The sequence below is a fragment of the Monodelphis domestica genome, chromosome 4 (assembly GCF_027887165.1).
Source record: "Monodelphis domestica isolate mMonDom1 chromosome 4, mMonDom1.pri, whole genome shotgun sequence".
Taxonomy (NCBI): domain Eukaryota; kingdom Metazoa; phylum Chordata; class Mammalia; order Didelphimorphia; family Didelphidae; genus Monodelphis; species Monodelphis domestica.
Genome location: NC_077230.1, coordinates 432,332,335 through 432,348,696, shown reverse-complemented (window position 1 = coordinate 432,348,696; position 16,362 = coordinate 432,332,335). Strand labels below are relative to the sequence as shown.

General features: G+C 53.9%; 3 protein-coding genes across 3 annotated transcripts in view; 1 reads left to right on the top strand and 2 right to left on the bottom strand.

Moving 5' to 3' along the window:
* Window positions 1–893: 893 nt before the first annotated feature.
* Window positions 894–9,687, bottom strand: LOC130458816 (zinc finger protein 239-like). The gene is made up of 3 exons (XM_056825630.1): window positions 7,935–9,687; window positions 6,749–6,916; window positions 894–6,190 (listed from the first exon to the last, which is right to left on the bottom strand). The coding sequence occupies exon 3, from the start codon at window positions 5,901–5,903 to the stop codon at window positions 4,881–4,883; it is 1,023 nt and encodes a 340-aa protein (XP_056681608.1). The 5' UTR covers window positions 5,904–6,190; window positions 6,749–6,916; window positions 7,935–9,687; the 3' UTR covers window positions 894–4,880.
* A 1,800-nt stretch (window positions 9,688–11,487) lies between these two features.
* LOC100025145 (zinc finger protein 69 homolog) lies at window positions 11,488–13,864 on the bottom strand. The gene is made up of 3 exons (XM_056825639.1): window positions 13,696–13,864; window positions 12,943–13,019; window positions 11,488–12,838 (listed from the first exon to the last, which is right to left on the bottom strand). Exons 1-3 carry the CDS (start codon window positions 13,847–13,849, stop codon window positions 12,563–12,565), a joined length of 507 nt encoding a protein of 168 aa, XP_056681617.1. The 5' UTR covers window positions 13,850–13,864; the 3' UTR covers window positions 11,488–12,562.
* Window positions 13,865–13,935: 71 nt separating this feature from the next.
* The window catches only part of LOC100025123 (zinc finger protein 383-like), a 32,910-nt gene continuing 30,483 nt past the window's right edge, over window positions 13,936–16,362 (top strand). Inside the window, exon 1 of the mRNA XM_056825597.1 lies at window positions 13,936–14,159. The gene's annotated coding sequence lies outside the window, so the exon portion shown is untranslated. The remainder of the gene's footprint in view (window positions 14,160–16,362) is intronic.

Here is a 16,362-nt window from a genome sequence, read left to right as displayed (position 1 = left end):
TGCCCCCTAAAAAACCCATTTCTTTATGGCTTGGAGACCTTGTTTATCTTATTTGTGTTCGTTCCTGTGGCTAAAAATTACACATTATTTTGGGCACTTTGTTTCCATATGATAGATCTCCTGGAGGACAATCCGTTCCCCCTCTCTGTAACATTTTTTTTATAAACCTTCACCTTGTGATGTGGAATCAACACTGTATTGGCTTCAAGGCAGAAGAGTGGTAAGGGCTAGGCAATGGGGGTTAAGTGACTTGCCCAGGGCCACACAGGAAGTATCTGAGGCCATATTTGAACCCAGGACCTCCCATCTTTAGGCCTGGCTCTCCATCCACTGAGCTACCCAGCTGCCCCCTCCTGAGTAGATTTATGCTCCCAATGAAGGCTGTTCTTCAGTCTCCACATTTATGGGGTCCAGGTACCAGGAATTAAATCATGTTGTCATTAAGAGCTGAGATGCACCTGTTCTCTACTTACTTCAATTCAGATTTCCTCTTTAGTATTACTTTATGTTAAGGAGGGCTGAAGGCTGGCTGGCTGCCATCCCACACTCCTTATATTTGCCCGTTTTCCCTCCACTCTTAATAGATCTCATTATAACTGATCTCCAGATAAAGGTCTTCCCACGTCTTACCATGGGACAAGGTTGGTTGGTTGGTTTTTCCCCAGTGAAATAGTATAGAAGGAGAAAAGAGGAAGATGGAAGACTGAGCCCTGAGGGACAAGCTCCACTGGGCAAGAGCCAGTCAGATGGTCCTACAGCAAAACACCGAGAACCCCTGGAGGGGAGGGTTGTGTCCCAAAAACCTGGAGAAGAGGAGAAGTAAGACGGACAAGTGTGATGGGGAAACCATGAGCCAGGAGATTCAACGGACAACAAAGCCACAAGTACTACAGTTCCTGTGAGAATGCTTCCAGAGCCTCCCTTTTATTGGACATCCATCTTTTTTCATTAACTGGGCTCAAGTTGGCAGGTTGAGAAAGCCACGGACTGGAAGCACACTAGTACCCTGAGCCTTCCATCTCCTTCTTGGCAGAGCATGATCCTCAAGGAAAGGGGCCGGGCCAGGCCAGGCCACTTCCATCTGTCCCAAAGCAACTACTTCCATTGTGCCAGCCAAAGAGATCTTCCACCTCCTGCTCCAGCCCAGGCTCCCAACTGGGATATGGCGAATCTCCAGGCCTTCCGTCTTCTTTGAGAACAGAGGTGAGGATCCTCCTTCTCTGACAGCAGAGGAGTGGCGCCCGCCCTCCACTCAGCGATGGTCACTCCCTTCACATCCCAGTGGCTCTGAACTCCTACAGAGCATTATTCGAGTTCCACTCCTCACCTCCACCCCCAAAACTTCAACCTAACTTCACCCAGCCCTTCGTCTAGTCGCTCTGAAATGCTTCCTTCCTAGGTAACAAACTTCCCTTCAACTTACTTCTCTCCCACTCCTTCCATCTATTCTCACTGACTCCCGGCTTCTCCCAATAACCCAGCCTCCCCGGCGCTGGCTACCCTTTATTCACTCCCTGTCATCAGCTCACTGGTCAAGAGGCGACCACGGAATCCCCTTTGTTCCCCATTGCCATTTCCATTCAGTAACTCTCTTCCTTCGAGGTTCATACTATTCATCTCCCCACCCTCCCACCCCCCAGTCCTGGTAGCAGTTGTCTATAAATCCTCAGGTCACTCCCTTCCTTCCTCAATGAGATCAGTATCGGGCTCACAAGTCTTTTTAAACCCTCACTTTCTGTTTTAGAATCAATACTGTGTATTGGTTCCCAGGCAGAAGAGTGGCAAGGGCTAGCAATGGGGGTCAAGTGACTTGCCCAGGGTCACACAGGAAGAGTCTGAGGCCACATTAGAACCCAGGTGTCTTCCACTGTGCTATCTAGCTGCCCTCGGACTCATAATTTCCCCCTCCAACTCCTGCCCTCATACCTGGGAATGATTCTCAAACAACACTTAGTTCCTCCACTACTTACCTTCCAGGAGCTACTCCTCCAGCCCTCAGCCACATGCAAAGATGGTCATAGCACAATCTTGCCCTCAGCCACAAAAGAACCACCTCTGTCCCTTGACTGGCCACAATTTACTGGCTTTTTGCCTCTCCTGCCTTCCTTTACAGAATCTCCTTTTCCAATCCCTTGGCCCTTCAATTCCCTCTTGGGCCATCTCTCCTATACTAGCCACTCTCTCCTCTTCTCCCCATCGTGACCCCTTGCTGAACTATTCAACTCTACGGAGTCCTTGCCTGAATCCCCGCCCCCTTAACTATCCCGGATTACTCTCAGCCTTGGATCACTCCCACCATTCATTGCCTTTGTTCTTACACAAAGGCCACTGAAGGCAGAGAAAAATCCCACAACTGTGGTGTCGTCCACTGTTGCCAGGCAACTCCACACTCCCTCCTTTATCAGCTCCCTTTCCCACCCCCCACCCCAACCTCCCCATGCTCTCAGTGGAAAACCTTGCTTCATATTTTATAGAAAAGAATGGAGTTTCCCCCTCTTCCTCATCTCCCATCCCTCAGGTGTGTTCTGCCACCTTCTCTTCCTTCGCTCGTGGCTCTCATGATGAAGAGACCTCACTGCTAATCAACTGACCCCTCTACCTGCCCAAATGACCCCATCCATCGTGCCTCCTCCACCAGATTGCTCCCTCTGCCATCCCCACTCATTGTCACTCTTCTTCTCTGGTGACTCATTCTCTATTGCCTACAAGCACGCCCATGTCTGTCCTATCCTGAAAAACTCTCACCTGATCCTTCCGAATCACCAGTTCTGGGAGCTTCTGCTCCCAGAATTCGGATTCTCATGTCTGAACCTCTTGGCCACAGCTCATGGCACAGTGGATAAAGCGTTAAGAAGACGAGTTCAAGTCCAGTCTCACTTACTAGTTGTGTGACCCTGAGCAAGTCACTGAATGTCTGACTGCTGAAGTTTCCTCATCTATAACATAGGGATAATAAATCATGGCACCCCTCCCTGGGCTTTTGGGAAGATCTGAGCAAATTCAAACACTGACCCTTCTCCTGATCAGCAATGGCCCCCTACTTGTTCAAGTGGCCTCAGTTCCATCCTTTCTGCATGTCATCCCCCTTTCACTTATCTTCGATCTGTCCTTCTCGAATGCTAATGAGCATGCCCACGTCTCCCCCATGTTGAAAAGACCCTCACTTGACCTTCCATCCCTGCCAACTATCATCCTAGGTTTCTGTCCTTTGTAGCCAACATCCTGGAAAAGGCCGTCTACAATCCCGCCTCCACTTCCTCTCCTCCTAATCCCTTACAATCTGACTTCTCCCCCCAAAGTGGTTCTCTTGGTTGCAAGTCTAATGGCATTTTCTCAATCCTGACTCTTTTGATTACTCTTCTCCATACTCTCCTTTCTAGGTTTCGGCCACCCTTCCTCCCTCTCCTGGTTGACCACGACTCTGTCTCCTCTGCCAGATCCTCCCCTCTGCTTATAGATGTCCCTCCAGGTCCTATCCTGGGTCCTCTTTTTCTCCCTCTGTACTACTCCAGGGTGGATCTCCTCAGCTCCAGGGATTTAATGACCACCTCTACGCTACGATCCTCAAATCAACCCTCTCTGCAGACCTCCAATCTTACAGCTCCAACTGCCTTTCAGACTTCTCAGGCTGGATGTCCAATGGGTATCAATTCAATATTTACAAAGCAGAGCTCATTATCGCCCCCCTCCTCCCTCCCCCTCCCCCCCATCAGTATAGAAGACAAAACCGTCTTTCTAAGCCCTCGGGTTCCCAAACTGGAAGGTGTCCTTCCTAGACTAGTCCCCATCTCACACATGGCACCAACACCCATAGTTTTTTCCTTCACAGCATTTTCTGAATATGCCCTTTTCTCCTCCGAAATTGCCCCTATCCTGGTGCAGGTCCTCATGATCTCATGCCTGAACTATTCCAGTAGTTGCTGGGCTGGGCAGTGGGGGGGGAGGGGGGGAGGGGGTCTTCCCACCTCAAGACTCTCCCTACCCCAGTCCAGCCTCCATTCAGTTACTAGAATGATTTTCTTAAACATACAGATCTAACCGTGCCACCCGTGTACTCAAAAAACGTCAATGGTTACCTATTGCCTCCAGGATCAAATACAAAATGTTTTTGGTGTCCAAAGCACTTTATAACCTAGCCCTACCTCCTCCCTTCCCAGTATGTTTCCTTAGACCTTACTCCCTACAACATCCTTGCCGTTCCCTGGCCAAGTTCTTCCATCTCTCCCTTCCAGGCATCCTCTGGCAGTTCCCCATTTCCCCCCTGCTTGGAACGTGCTCCTTCTTTTGCTCTGACTACTCACTCCCTGTCTTCCTTTCAGTTCAACTAGTCACACTTCTTACAGGAATCCTTTCGCACCAACCCCCTTCCTTCTAGCACCTTCCCTCTCTTAGTTCCCGTTTATCCTCTATAAGCCTTGCTTATTGTTTGTTGTTGCTGCCATTCAATTGGAAGTTCCTTAAGTGCAGGGGCTCTTTTGCCTCTTTTTGTATCTCCAGGGTTTGGCACAGTGCCTGGCACACAGTAGGCACCTAATAAATGCTTATCATATTAGATCGTACAGTAATGAATTCTTCGATGCTGATTAAGGCTACTGTCTAGATGAAGGCTTTGCCACTTTTCTGGCGTTCAAAAGAAACCTCTTCAGTGTGATCTCTCCGGTGTTTGATAAGAACCATATTCGGGCGGCCCTTCTCGAAATCTTTTCATTTCTAGGACTTTTCGCTAGCATGAATCCTCTGACGATGAGTAAGAGTGGAGCTCTGACTAGAGGTCTTCCCGTTCTCCGGGGTGAGTTCTCTGCTGTTTAATGAGGTATGAGCTCCAACTAGTCTTGTTCCCTAAACCTCTATGGCCTCTTTCCCTGTGAATTCTTTCCCATCTAATACTGTCTGATCTCTGGCTCAAGGCCTTCCCACATTTCTTGCATTAAGATTTTCTCCCCCATTAGATTTGGAGCTGCCTGAGAGCAGGGACTGGTTTTTCTTTCTTTCTTTGACTCCCTAGCAGTTAGCACAGTGCTGGGCACATAGCACACACCTGAGAAATGCTTGCTGATTTGACTTGAATAAGGTTTCTTCCTAAAGTGAATTTTCTGGTGCCGGATAAGATGCGAGTTCTGCCTGAAGGCATTTCCACACTCCTTACACTTGTACGGTTTCTCTCCAGTGTGAATTCTCTGGTGTTTATTAAGGCTTGAGCTTTGGCTGAAGGCCTTGCCACATTCCTTACATCCATAATGTTTTTCACCAGTGTGAGCTCTTTGATATTTCTCTCCATCATGGTTTATTTCATATTTAATAATGCCTGAACTCTGGCTAAAGGTCTCAACAAATTCCTTGTACTCACAAGCTCTCTTTCTAGTGTGAATTAGCTGATGCCGAATGAGATGTGACTTCTGCCTGAAGACCTTCTGGCATTCCTTACATTTGTAAGGTTTCTCCCCGGTGTGGATTTTGAAGTGTTGATTAAGGGATGAGCTCTGGCTGAAGGTTTTCCTACACTTGCTACACTCATATGGCTTTTCACCAGTGTGACTTCTCTGATGTTTGGTCAGGCTTGAGCTCTGCCTGAAGGCCTTCCCACAGTCCTTACATTTATAAGGTTTCTCGCCAGTGTGAATTCTCTGGTGTTCCAGGAGGTATGAGCGCCAACTGAAGGCTGTTCCACATTCCTTGCACTTATATGGTTTCTTTCCACTGGGAGTTCCTTCAAGTTTAACAAAATCTGAATTCTGGCCGAAGACCTGCCCAAATTCCTCGTAGTCATTGGATTTATCACGAGTGTGGATTTTCTGGTGCTCGATAAGGACTGAGATCCACCGAAAGGAAATGCCACATTGCCCGCATTTATATTTCTCATCATTGAGATTCCCTTCGTGATTCATGATGGCTGGAAAGTTCATGAAAGCCTCCTCTTGAGTGTGAAGTCTCTGGTTTTGAAGAAGAAATGATTTCTTCTGGAAATTCTGTCCACCTTTTCCCAAGTAACAGGGCTGAGTTCTTTGATACGGATTAGGGAGGGTGTAGGTGTCAGAGAGATTCCCACATTCACCATAATCCCATGATCCTCGGTGCTTATAGATGCTCTGATGAAAGTTGTTCCCCAAATCAATATATTGACGGCCTCTCCGCTCAGTGAACGTTTTAGGCTTTCTTCCTTTTTTCTTTTTTTCCTCAAAAAGTTTATATTCTATTGGGGAGATAATATGTACACATATAAAAACATATAAAGCAATTCCAAGCACTTTCAGGGGTGGGGGCAGGCCCTAGCAGCTGGATGGGCCTTGGGTAGGGAGCTCAGCAAGAATTAGGGTTTCTAAGAGGCAAAGGGGAAGAGGGAGGGAACCCCAGGAAGGGGAAACAGCCTATGCAAAGGTGTGACAATATGACCCTTGGGGACGAATAGCAAGAAGGGTAGTGCGGCTGGACTGCAAAAGGCATGATGAGAAGGGATGTTTAAGAACTGAGCTATGGAAGGCATTGAATGCCAAGCTAGGAGTGTGGGGTACTCGACCCCAGCTTACTGAGCAGGGGTGACCTGAGCTTTAGAATCCTGATTGGGCAGCTGGGTGCAGGACAGATGAGAGAGGGGCGATGGACGGGAATTTAGAGATCCTATTCAAACCTCCCCATTTTACCGGTAAGAAAATTGAGGGTGAGGCGTCTGGGTTCGCTCAGGCTTGAGCAGCACAGCCCCCTCAGTGTGTGGCCATAGCTCCCCTTATCCCTTACGCCAGAAACGCTGTACCTAACAGACCAGACAGGATGCTCCATCCATTAGCTCCTAGGTGCCTGGTGGAAGTCCATCCTTCAGATGTGGTAGAGCTTCTCAAGATTCCACTGTGCAGATCCCAGGCCGGCAGCTCTTCCCCTCGTTCCAACCGGGAGATCAGGTCTGGTTTGCCCTCTGTTAGCCCTGCCCATGGGAGAGGAAAGGAGAGAGCTCTGTCCTGGGGGATGGGCAGGGGGGGACGAGGAGGCTTGGAGGTACTTGGACACCTGGCAGTCATTTGACTCCATTATCCCGCAGACCCAGATGAAGGGCCTCCTATGTGCCAGGCGGGACGTTGTATCGCCTATGGCTAGGGAGGGAGGAAGACCTGGTTCAGGTCCCACCTCTGGCCCATACGGACCACGTGACCTTGAGCGCTAAAATGCTCAGTGACACACACAACTGTCCAGAACAGTGAGTGAATCCACATTTATGAAGCATCTACTGTATGCCAGGCAGCCCTCAAGGAACTTCTAGTCTAAGGCGGGGCGATAGCAAGTAGACAAGTTGTGTGCAGGACCAATAGGAAATAGGGAGAAGATACGAGAATTAAGGGGCTTGGGGAAAGCTTCCTGGGAAAGATGAGGTTTTAATTGGGACTTAAGGGAAGCCAGGGAGGTCGGGAGTCGGCTTGGGAAACGGAAAGCCTTCCGTCAGAGCCGAGGCCAGGGTCGGGGATGGAAGAATACTTCGGAGAACAAAGTGTAAGAAGACAAGAGAGAGGGCACAACGTCATGAAGGGCTTTGAATGCCAAACAGAACCTCTGATCCTAGAAGCAACAAGGAGCCACTAGCACATGAGGTGGTTAGGACTTGGGAAGGTGTTGACTGTTAGAGGATGGCCTAGAGAGGCCAGGAGTCTTGAGGCAGGCAGACCCCTGCCCTGCAGTGGCTATTACAATAGGCCAGGTGTGCGATGATGAGGGTCTGCACTAGGCTGGGGGCAGCGTCAGAGGAGAGAGGAGGGCAAATTCAGGAGATGCTACAATGGTGAAATCAACAGGCCGTGGCACCATATTGGCTACGGGGGCCAGTTACAGGAAGGACTTGGGGCTGTGAGGTTGGGCGCCTGGGAAGATGGTGGTGCCCTCTATAATAAGGGGGAAGTTGGGAAGGGGTGAAGGTTCAGGAGGAGAGAGAATGAATTCTGTTTTGGACAAACGTAGTTTGAGATGTTTATGGAATATCCAATTGGAGATGCCAGTGTGGAGGTGAGCAGAGGTGCTAACTGCATCAACACCAACTTTAGCAGGTATTATCTGGATGGTCTCTGCAAAGGAGGGCTCAGGCAGGTAGGAGGAGAACCAGGAGACAGCAGTGCTACGAAAACCTGCAGAGAAGAGAGTATTAAGAACAGTGATTGACAGTGTCCAAGTTGGCAGAGGGGTCAAGAAAGATGAGGACTGCAAAAAGGTCACAGGCTTTGGCAATTAAGAGATCGTCATGCTGTTGGGAAAGAGCAGTTTGGCATTGTGGGGGGCAATCTGGAACTCTGCCCAAAGGGCGATAAAAGATTGTCTGCCCTTTGATCCAGCCATAGCACTGCTGGGTCTGTACCCCAAAGAGATAATAAGGAAAAAGACTTGTACAAGAACATTCATAGCTGCACTCTTTGTGGTGGCCAAAAATTGGAAAATGAGGGGATGCCTTTCAATTGGGGAATGGCTGAACAAATTGTGGTATATGTTGGTGATGGAATACTATTGTGCTCAAAGGAATAATAAAGTGGAGGAATTCCATGTGAACTGGAACAACCTCCAGGAAGTGATGCAGAGCGAGAGGAGCAGAACCAGGAGAACATCGTACACAGAGACTAATACACTGTGGTATAATCGAAGGTAATGGACTTCTCTATTAGTAGCAATGCAGTGATCCAGGACAATCTTGAGGGACTTATGAGGAAGATGCTCTCCTCATCCAGAGGAAGAACTGTGGGAGCAAACACAGAAGAAAAACAACTGCTTGACTACATGGGTCGAGGGGACATGACTGGGGATGTAGACTCTGAAGGAACATCCTAGTGCAAACACCAACAGCATGGAACTAGGTTCTGGTCAAGGACACATGGAGTACCCAGTGGAATTGTGTGTCAGCTGCAGGAAGGGAGGGAGGGATAGAATATGATTCCTGTAACCAAGGAATAATGTTCTTAATTGACTAAATAAAATTATAAGAAAAAAAGAAAGAGCAGTTTGTGTGGAGTGATAAGGTGGAGAGTTGGAGCTGAGTTAAGAGAAGTGAGAGGTCTAGTGTAGACTGCCTTCACAAGTTTAGTCCCAGAGGGGAGAGGCATGTGACATAAACTCTCTAAGACCAAGGGTGGGAATTTCTGAATCTGGAGGAGCCATGGGCATGTTTGGAGGCAGTGGGGAACCAGCCATTAGACAGGGAGGGATTGAAGATAGGAGAATGGGGTAATGAAGGGGCCAGTCCAAAGGAGGCCAATGGGATGCAAGGTAGGCACTCATGCCGGTAGAGGGGTTGGCTTCAGTAAGGTCCACCTCTTTATGTGAACCAGGTGGAAATCGTCTGGGTGATGGCAGACAAGGAGAGGGGAAGAGGGAGGTCCCAGCAAATGGCTCCCATGCCTGTCGGCTGAGAGGTGGGGCACAGGAAGCCATGGGAAGTTTAGGGAGGGATGAGAAGGTTTGGAAGAGCCCTAGTGGGAGAGAGCTGATGAGGGAGGTAGAGTAGGATCGTCTGGTAGCAAGGAAGGCCCAGTGGAGGTCAGGTAACAAGTTTGTAAGGAACCCAATTAGAATTGTCCCGGGATGTTTTCCCCAGCTTCATTCAGCAGCATGCATGCCGGAGGGAAGGCAGGACTGGGGTTAGGGTGGGAGGGAGCCGGGACTGACACTCAGCCAGGCAGAATCGGCTCTGTGCCTGGGGATGGGGATAAGGACTCAAGAAGGCAGGTAGAGAACTGGCTCACCGAGGGGTCAAGACGGGAAAAGAGGAGAGTGTAGCCAGTGGGCAAGAATTGCAGGTCGCAGTTGGGTATCGTGAAGGCCAACAGGCTGTGATCCGATCTGGGCATGTCAGAGTTGCCGATCGAGCGGAGGACTACGTCTGGCCGGGGAGCGAGCCAGGCAAAGAACTCGGAGGTTAGAGTACTGGGGGAGACTCAGGAGGCACGCCGAGGTCCTGTGGGAGGGGACCGAGAAGTGAATGCCCCGCGGAGGGAAGGGAGCTCCTGAGACCGACCAGGGGAGATCTGGGCCCGAGTGAACCTCAAAGGAAGAGGGGGCCAGGGAAAACCCCAACGGGCTTTGGGGAGCAGGTGTCGCCAGCGGGAAGGAGCAAGGAAGGCCGGCACTCCGAAGGAAAGGGAAAGCTCTCCCGAAATGAGTTGTTGATCGGTGGGCAGCTGTTCCAGGAGGGGTGCCTGGGGCGTTGGCTACCGAGGAAGTCGTCCGGCTGTCCGTGCCCTGTTCCAGGGCTTGTCCTGGGGGCTGGGCGGTCCTCTCTGGACCAGGATGTGAAACTGAACAGTGACCGCCTCTCCTTTCCTCCAGGGCAGGCCCAAGCTAGAATGACCTTCGTCCTCCCATCTAAGGAGGAGGAATCTGACACCCCGTGCAGTGCGCGATGGCGCTTCCATCTCAGAAGAGCGACAAGAATCCTCTTGACTAGGTCGTTGGTTGTTCAGCTGCGTTTGACTGGGACCCTATTTGGGGTTTTCCTGGCAAAGATCCCGGAGTGGTTGGCCCTATCCTTCTCCAGGTTGTAAATGGGAAGCTAAGGCAAGCAGGGTGAAGTGACTGGTCCAGGGTCACACAGCCTCAGGCCAGATTTGAGCTCGGATGATGACTGGCATGGCCCCAGCGAGCGGCCCCTTCCCTGGGGATTGCTGCCAACCACCCAGCCAAGAGGCAGAAATGGCTCGTTAGGCTCAGAACGCAGGCGACCCAGAGCAGAAGGGGGAGGAGCCGTGTGTGGTTTCTGGCGAACTAAGCAGGCTGGGTGCAAGGGAACGTCCAAGAGCAGAGATGGCACCGGAGGGAGAGCTGGTAGCTCAGGCCAGGATCGGCAGGAAGTCACCCGCTCACTCTGGGCTCTACCGGATGTCTCGGCGCACTCGAGGGCCGGCGTGAAGAGGACGCTGGCGAGAAAGCGAAGCCAGGACTGCTCTCCCGACAAAGGGGAGCAACCCGAAGCGACGCCGAGAAAACGGAGAGGAGGCCCTGGCGCCGGGCGCTGCCGGGAAGGAGGCTGCAGAGGGCCCTGGAGCCCAGGACAGAGCTGTGGGGAGAAGAGAAGCCCCCCAGCAGCGCCCTGGAGCCCCCGCGACGCTCGCACACAAGCCTTCCATCTCGCTCTCGCAGCGGCCAACACTCCGAGTGCTCCACGGGTCGCCCAACAGCCATCCCGGGAGAAGGCCCTCTGAGCCCCTCCGTGGCCCGCCCAGGCTCTCACCTCAGGCCGGGGCTGGCGCTTCCTGGGCTGCCTTTTGGGCTCTCCGGCCTTGGCTCGCTCCTTGGCCGTCCACCCACTAGGACGGTTCCGTGCTGGCGGAGGCGTCGGTCTCGCGTCTCCCCTTTCTCCGGGCGCCTCCCCGGCCCCCCCAAAGCCCCTTCTCCCCCCGTGTGCCTGGCCCCGGCGTCTCCCCCGCCCGGCCGCTTTGGGGCACACGTGGTCGCCCATCGGCTCCCCGAGGCAGGGCCCGCTTCCTTCTGGTCTTTCCTTGACTGGCACGAAGAGCAGCCAATGGCACGTTTGTGGATGGACTTAAGCATTTATTTCCAATTTCCTTTTGAAAAAGCAGAAGGGAGGAAGGGGCGGCCTCCAGGCGCGCTCAGGGCCGGGCGTCGGGGATCCCCCGCCTGGCCTCGCCGGGAGCCCATCTGGGCCCAACTAGGCGAGCCCTGGCCAACGCCCTCCCCGGACCCGGCCAGTCTGCACCCGCCAGTGCTAAACGGAGGAGGAAGTATCGCGGGGCGACGCGCTGGAGGCCCTTCGGAAGGGGTGACAGGAGGTGCTAAGCATTCGCGGAAAGCCCACCGTCTGCAAAACCCTTTACAGCATCCTCACAACCGCCTCGGGAGATAGGTGCTGGGATGGCCCAGATGAGGAAACTGAGGCAGGGAGCGGTTAAGTGACTTGCCCAGGGTCACACAGCTAGTACGCGTCCGAGGCAGGATTTGAACTCAAGTCTTCCTGAATCAGGTCCAGAGCGCTATCCTCTGTGCCACCTAGTTGGATGCTCTGAGGAAGGAGCTGCTTGTCCTCCAAAGAAGGAGAGCGAGATGGTCCGGCCAGGCCCAGAGGAGGAAGAGAAGAGGAGGAGGGGGTTAGTGATGCCCTGGCCGGGCACCCCCGCCGGGGACCCCAAAAGTCTAACCAAAGATTCTGCAGCCTCGCGCAAGGCCCCGAAATGGGGGCCCCGCCGGGGTTTCCTCCTGGCCCCCCAGAACAAGGGGTGACAAAAGACGGCTCACGGGAGGCCACCCTGCGGAGGCGGATTCGAGTCCTGCCAGGAGGTGCCTCCTCCAAAGGACGATGGTGAGGACGCTCTCCGGCCCACAAGAGAGACGGGAGTGTCGTCAGGGAGCGAGGTGGGGAGGGACCCGCGGGGCGGGGCGGGGAGAGGCATCTGCTGGGGCTTGCTCCAGCCTGCCTCCTCCTGACAGGCCTCCGTGACTACAGCAGCCTTTGGACGGCCCCGCCGGCCCCCAGCCCCAAACTGCCCTTCCTGGGCCCCCCCCAGCCCAGCTCTACACGAGATCCTCCCAGAGCACTTGGGGGGCAACCTCGGCCCGGCTCCCCCCATGTGCCCAGCCACGTGCCTCGTTAACCATGGAGGCATTTGGGGGGGCCACAGGGTGGCACCCCCCGACCCTCCACTGACAGGAGTCCGCCCGGCGGCAGCCCCGGACGGACAAAGGCACGGAGGCCGGACACTGGCGCAGCCCCGGGCCTCCCCCCACGGCGGGCCTCACCCAGGGACACGAGGTTCCGGTAGTTCTCCAGCATCACCTCCTTGTAGAGCTGCCACTGCGCCGGGCTCAGGCGCCCCCATTCCTCCTCGGTGAAGTCCACGACCACGTCCCGGAAGGACACGGCGGCCTGCAAGGGAGGTGCACCTGCTGGCCGGGCCCAGGACACCCCGCGGGGCCCGGAGGCCTCAGGGCCGCCCGCTGAGCCCGGGGACCCCGGAAGGGCCGACTCACCTGGTCCGGCGCCCCGACGTCGTCCTCCTCCTCCCGGCGTCCCTCCCGGGGAAGAACAAGGTTCAGAGACATGAGGCCTGGGGGCGGGAGGGCGGGGTCAGCGAGGAGCGCCGGCAGAGCCGGGCTGGGAAGGGCCGGCCCGGAGGGCTTCCGGAGGAGGCGGCAGGAGAAGGTGCCAGCCCTGGACCCCACTCTGACAAAGGGGCAGCCCAGCTGGGCCCTAATCTGGGCCTGTCTAGACCCCTGGTGCGTGCGGAGGAGAGGCTAGAGAGGGGCTTCCTCGGGGCACACAGGATCCCGTCCCTTCTACAGACGGGTAAACTGAGGCAGAACTGCACCCAGCGGCCTGGACCAAACCTGTGGCCCGCGCTCCCACTCCGCCCAGGGGCCTCTTCGGGCAGCCTCGGGCACGGCCGGTCTCGCCCCCGCCCCTCCCCGTCCTGTCTCGGCGGCGCCTGGGGATCCCCTCGGCTCCCTAGGGACCGCGCCTGCCCCTCCGGCCCCTTCTCCCCGCGGTCTCACCCCTCAGCCGGGTGCACTCGGGGCAGCACCAGGGCCGCCTGGCAGCGAGCGCGGAGGCCGGCCCGGGCCTCCCCCGAGGGGCTGGAGCCAGTGGCGCGGCCTTGGGGGCGCCGGCCGGACAGACGCCCCGCCCCAGAGGGCCCGCGCGGGCTCACAGTCGCTCACACTCGCCCCCACAATTCTCTCAATCCCGTCTCCACCGGCCCGTGACGTCACACGCCCCCCCCTCACCTCTCGCTCCCCCAGTTCCCTCCACTTCCTCGCTCTCCACTGCCCCTCGTTCTGCGCCTGCGCGCTCGGAGCCGCCCCGCGGCCTGGGGCCAAGGGCAGAGCGCTGAGGCCGCTGGGAAGCTCGGTGGGGCCGTGCCGTGGGAAGAGCGCGCATGCGCCACTTTGCCTCCTACCAAGTCCTTTCTCTGCGCGTGCCCGTGCCCGGGGCTGGCTCCGCCCGGCCCCTCCCCCTCTGCTCCCTCCTCTGAGGGAATCCCAAAGGGACGCTGCGTGCCAGGCGCTAGCCTGAGGAGGGCTGTGTGCTGGGCACTGGGCACAGAGAAGCAGGAAGCGGTGCCCAGCCGCTGGCGCCCATGCCAGTGACGGGGGAGGGGCTTGGGGCCGCTCAGAATCCGGAGCTCGGAACTTTAGAAGGTTCCAAATTGTCCTGACCTGGAAGTGGGAGAAAAAGGAAATATTTCAAAGTAAGTTTGAAAACCCTCCGCTGGTCCTGGCGTGGAGAGTGGAGGTCACCGCAGCCATTAAGAGTAGAGCAAGGGTGGGTAGGGAGCCAGGCCCAGAAATGGGAGGTCCTGGGTTCAAGTCTGGCCTCAGACACTTCCTAGCTGTGTGACCCTGGGCAAGTCACTTCACCCCCATTCCCTGAGCCTTCCTGCTCTTCTGCCTTGGACCCATCCCGATATAGTATTGATTCTAAGAAAGTAAAGCTTTTAAAATAAAAACACATCCTAAAAAAGGAAGAGATCCGTAGGGCTTGTTGGTGGGCAGCAGGGACGGAGAGAGCGGGAGTGGCAGAGAAGGCGGAGCGTGTCTCCTGTGGGGTCCCTCTGCAGAGGACTTCCTTCTCATCTCTCTTCCCTCCCGCTCCCTACTCCTTCCTGTAAGGGTTAAACATTAATGGTTGGATAAGAATTCTATGAAAGTATGTGGTCGCCAGTATTTACTATAACTCAAGTCAGAAATGTATTTACAAAATGGAGAGGAAACACTAAAGTAGAAAAATGTGAGGAGGTTAGAGAGGTCCTCTATCCCATCAACCTAAATGTTTGCTCCGGGGCTGCTTAATCCAGGCAGAGATTAACCAGGAAGGCTGGTGGTGAGTAACCACATGGTCTCCTCCAGCAGGGAAGCTAGTCTTTTATGAAGTTAGGAAAGGAGTCAGCCTTTCATTCACCCAATGAAGCAGTCCAGGAGTCAGAGTCCAAGTTGAAGCCAAGCTCCAAGCCCACAATCCAAGCCAGTCTCCAGCGAAGCTCCCTCGAAGACTCTCCCCAGTCAGAAGACTGTCTCCAGAAGACAATCTCTTCAGACTATCTTCTCCAAGACCATCTCCTTCTGAAGGTGTTTGGGCCTTGCTTTTCTGGTGACTTCTTGTCCCTGCCCCTCTTCACAGGGGCCAATCAGTTTCCAAATTGTCTAGCACTGCCCCGTGGGGCAGTGCCTGTGGGAACAACTTCTCACCTTCTGAAGCTTAAGTTCTCATCAAAAAGATTCCCAAATGATTAAATCAAAAAGGTTGACAGTTTCCTTATTGATTGGATTTTTTTTTTAAACCCTCACCTTCCGACTTGGAGCCAATACACAGTATTGACAAGGCAGAAGAGTGGTAAGGGCTAGGCAATGGGGGTCAAGTGACTTGCCCAGGGTCACACAGCTGGGAAGTGGCTGAGGCCAGATTTGAACCTACAACCTCCCGTCTCTAGGCCTAGCTCTCAATCCCCTGAGCTACCCAGCTGCCCCCTTGATTGGATTTCTAAGGGTGTGAGTTCTCCAAATACCCTGCTAGCTTCTCACCTGTTGCTAAGCAGGGTGTTCAATCTTTTCTTGATTCAATTCAAAAGTAGACAAGGGAGACTTAATCCTGTCTTCAGTCTAGTGAGCTACTAAGTAGGGGTACTTAAGTTAGTGTTAAATCAGGCCTAAAGAATTCTCTTTCACAAATCCCCCTGGGCTTCTGAATTTCCGCAGGAGCCCAGTGAACTCAGGGTATGAGGTTTCCACTCCTTCTCCCTGAGCCTATTTGGGTCTCCCGCGCTTAGGAGGCCACACTTTTTTTTTATGATTCTTTTCTTGCAAACAAATGTAGGGAGGCTACTGCCACTCAGGGAGGCAGAATAAGCATCTCTAGCCTCTTGTCCAGGGGAGACTTTCCTTCCTTCCAGGAAGGGGTGCCGGATGTTGGCAGCAGAGGCCACACTGGAGAGCCAAAACATCAGGGAGAAAGAGGGAAGCAATACATTCTGTGACACCCACCCCTCCCCCCAGGTCATGGAACAACAGTCAGAAGCTCTGAATGACTCCAGAGAGAAATGGAAGCTGGAAAGAAAGACACTGGCTGCCTTCAGAGAGAGAGAACACAAAGAACAGTCAGAGCCCCATGTTCTACCCTCTGACATCAGAACAAGTCAGAGAGGGGAATTCTTCTTCTGTTCTTCCAGTTAAGAAGTTGAAGGGCTGCTGGTGGGCACAGAGACCGAAATAAATTCAAGGACATGGGGCAGGACAAAGCTCAGGCGAGGGGGAAGGAGGTACTTTGCATGAAGCATGATGGACAAAGCTCCTGGGCAAAGGGCTGGCTTCCAAGAGGAAGGGGGGAAATGAAGGTAAAACAAACAGAAGAAGTGCAAACTCCCAATAAAATGAACGAATGGCGCAACAGGGGAGAAG

What these genes read in the sequence shown, in the direction of transcription:
- LOC130458816 (XM_056825630.1), bottom strand. Translation starts at nt 5,903, where the DNA reads ATGAACTTTCCAGCCATCATGAATCACGAAGGGAATCTCAATGATGAG.
- LOC100025145 (XM_056825639.1), bottom strand. Translation starts at nt 13,849, where the DNA reads ATGCGCGCTCTTCCCACGGCACGGCCCCACCGAGCTTCCCAGCGGCCT. An exon ending in GGGAACTGGGGGAGCGAGAG is followed by an intron (nt 13,020 to 13,695) that starts GTGAGGGGGGGG and finishes TCCCGCCCCCAG; the next exon opens with GCCTCATGTCTCTGAACCTT. An exon ending in ACGTCGGGGCGCCGGACCAG is followed by an intron (nt 12,839 to 12,942) that starts GTGAGTCGGCCC and finishes CCTCCCTTGCAG; the next exon opens with GCCGCCGTGTCCTTCCGGGA.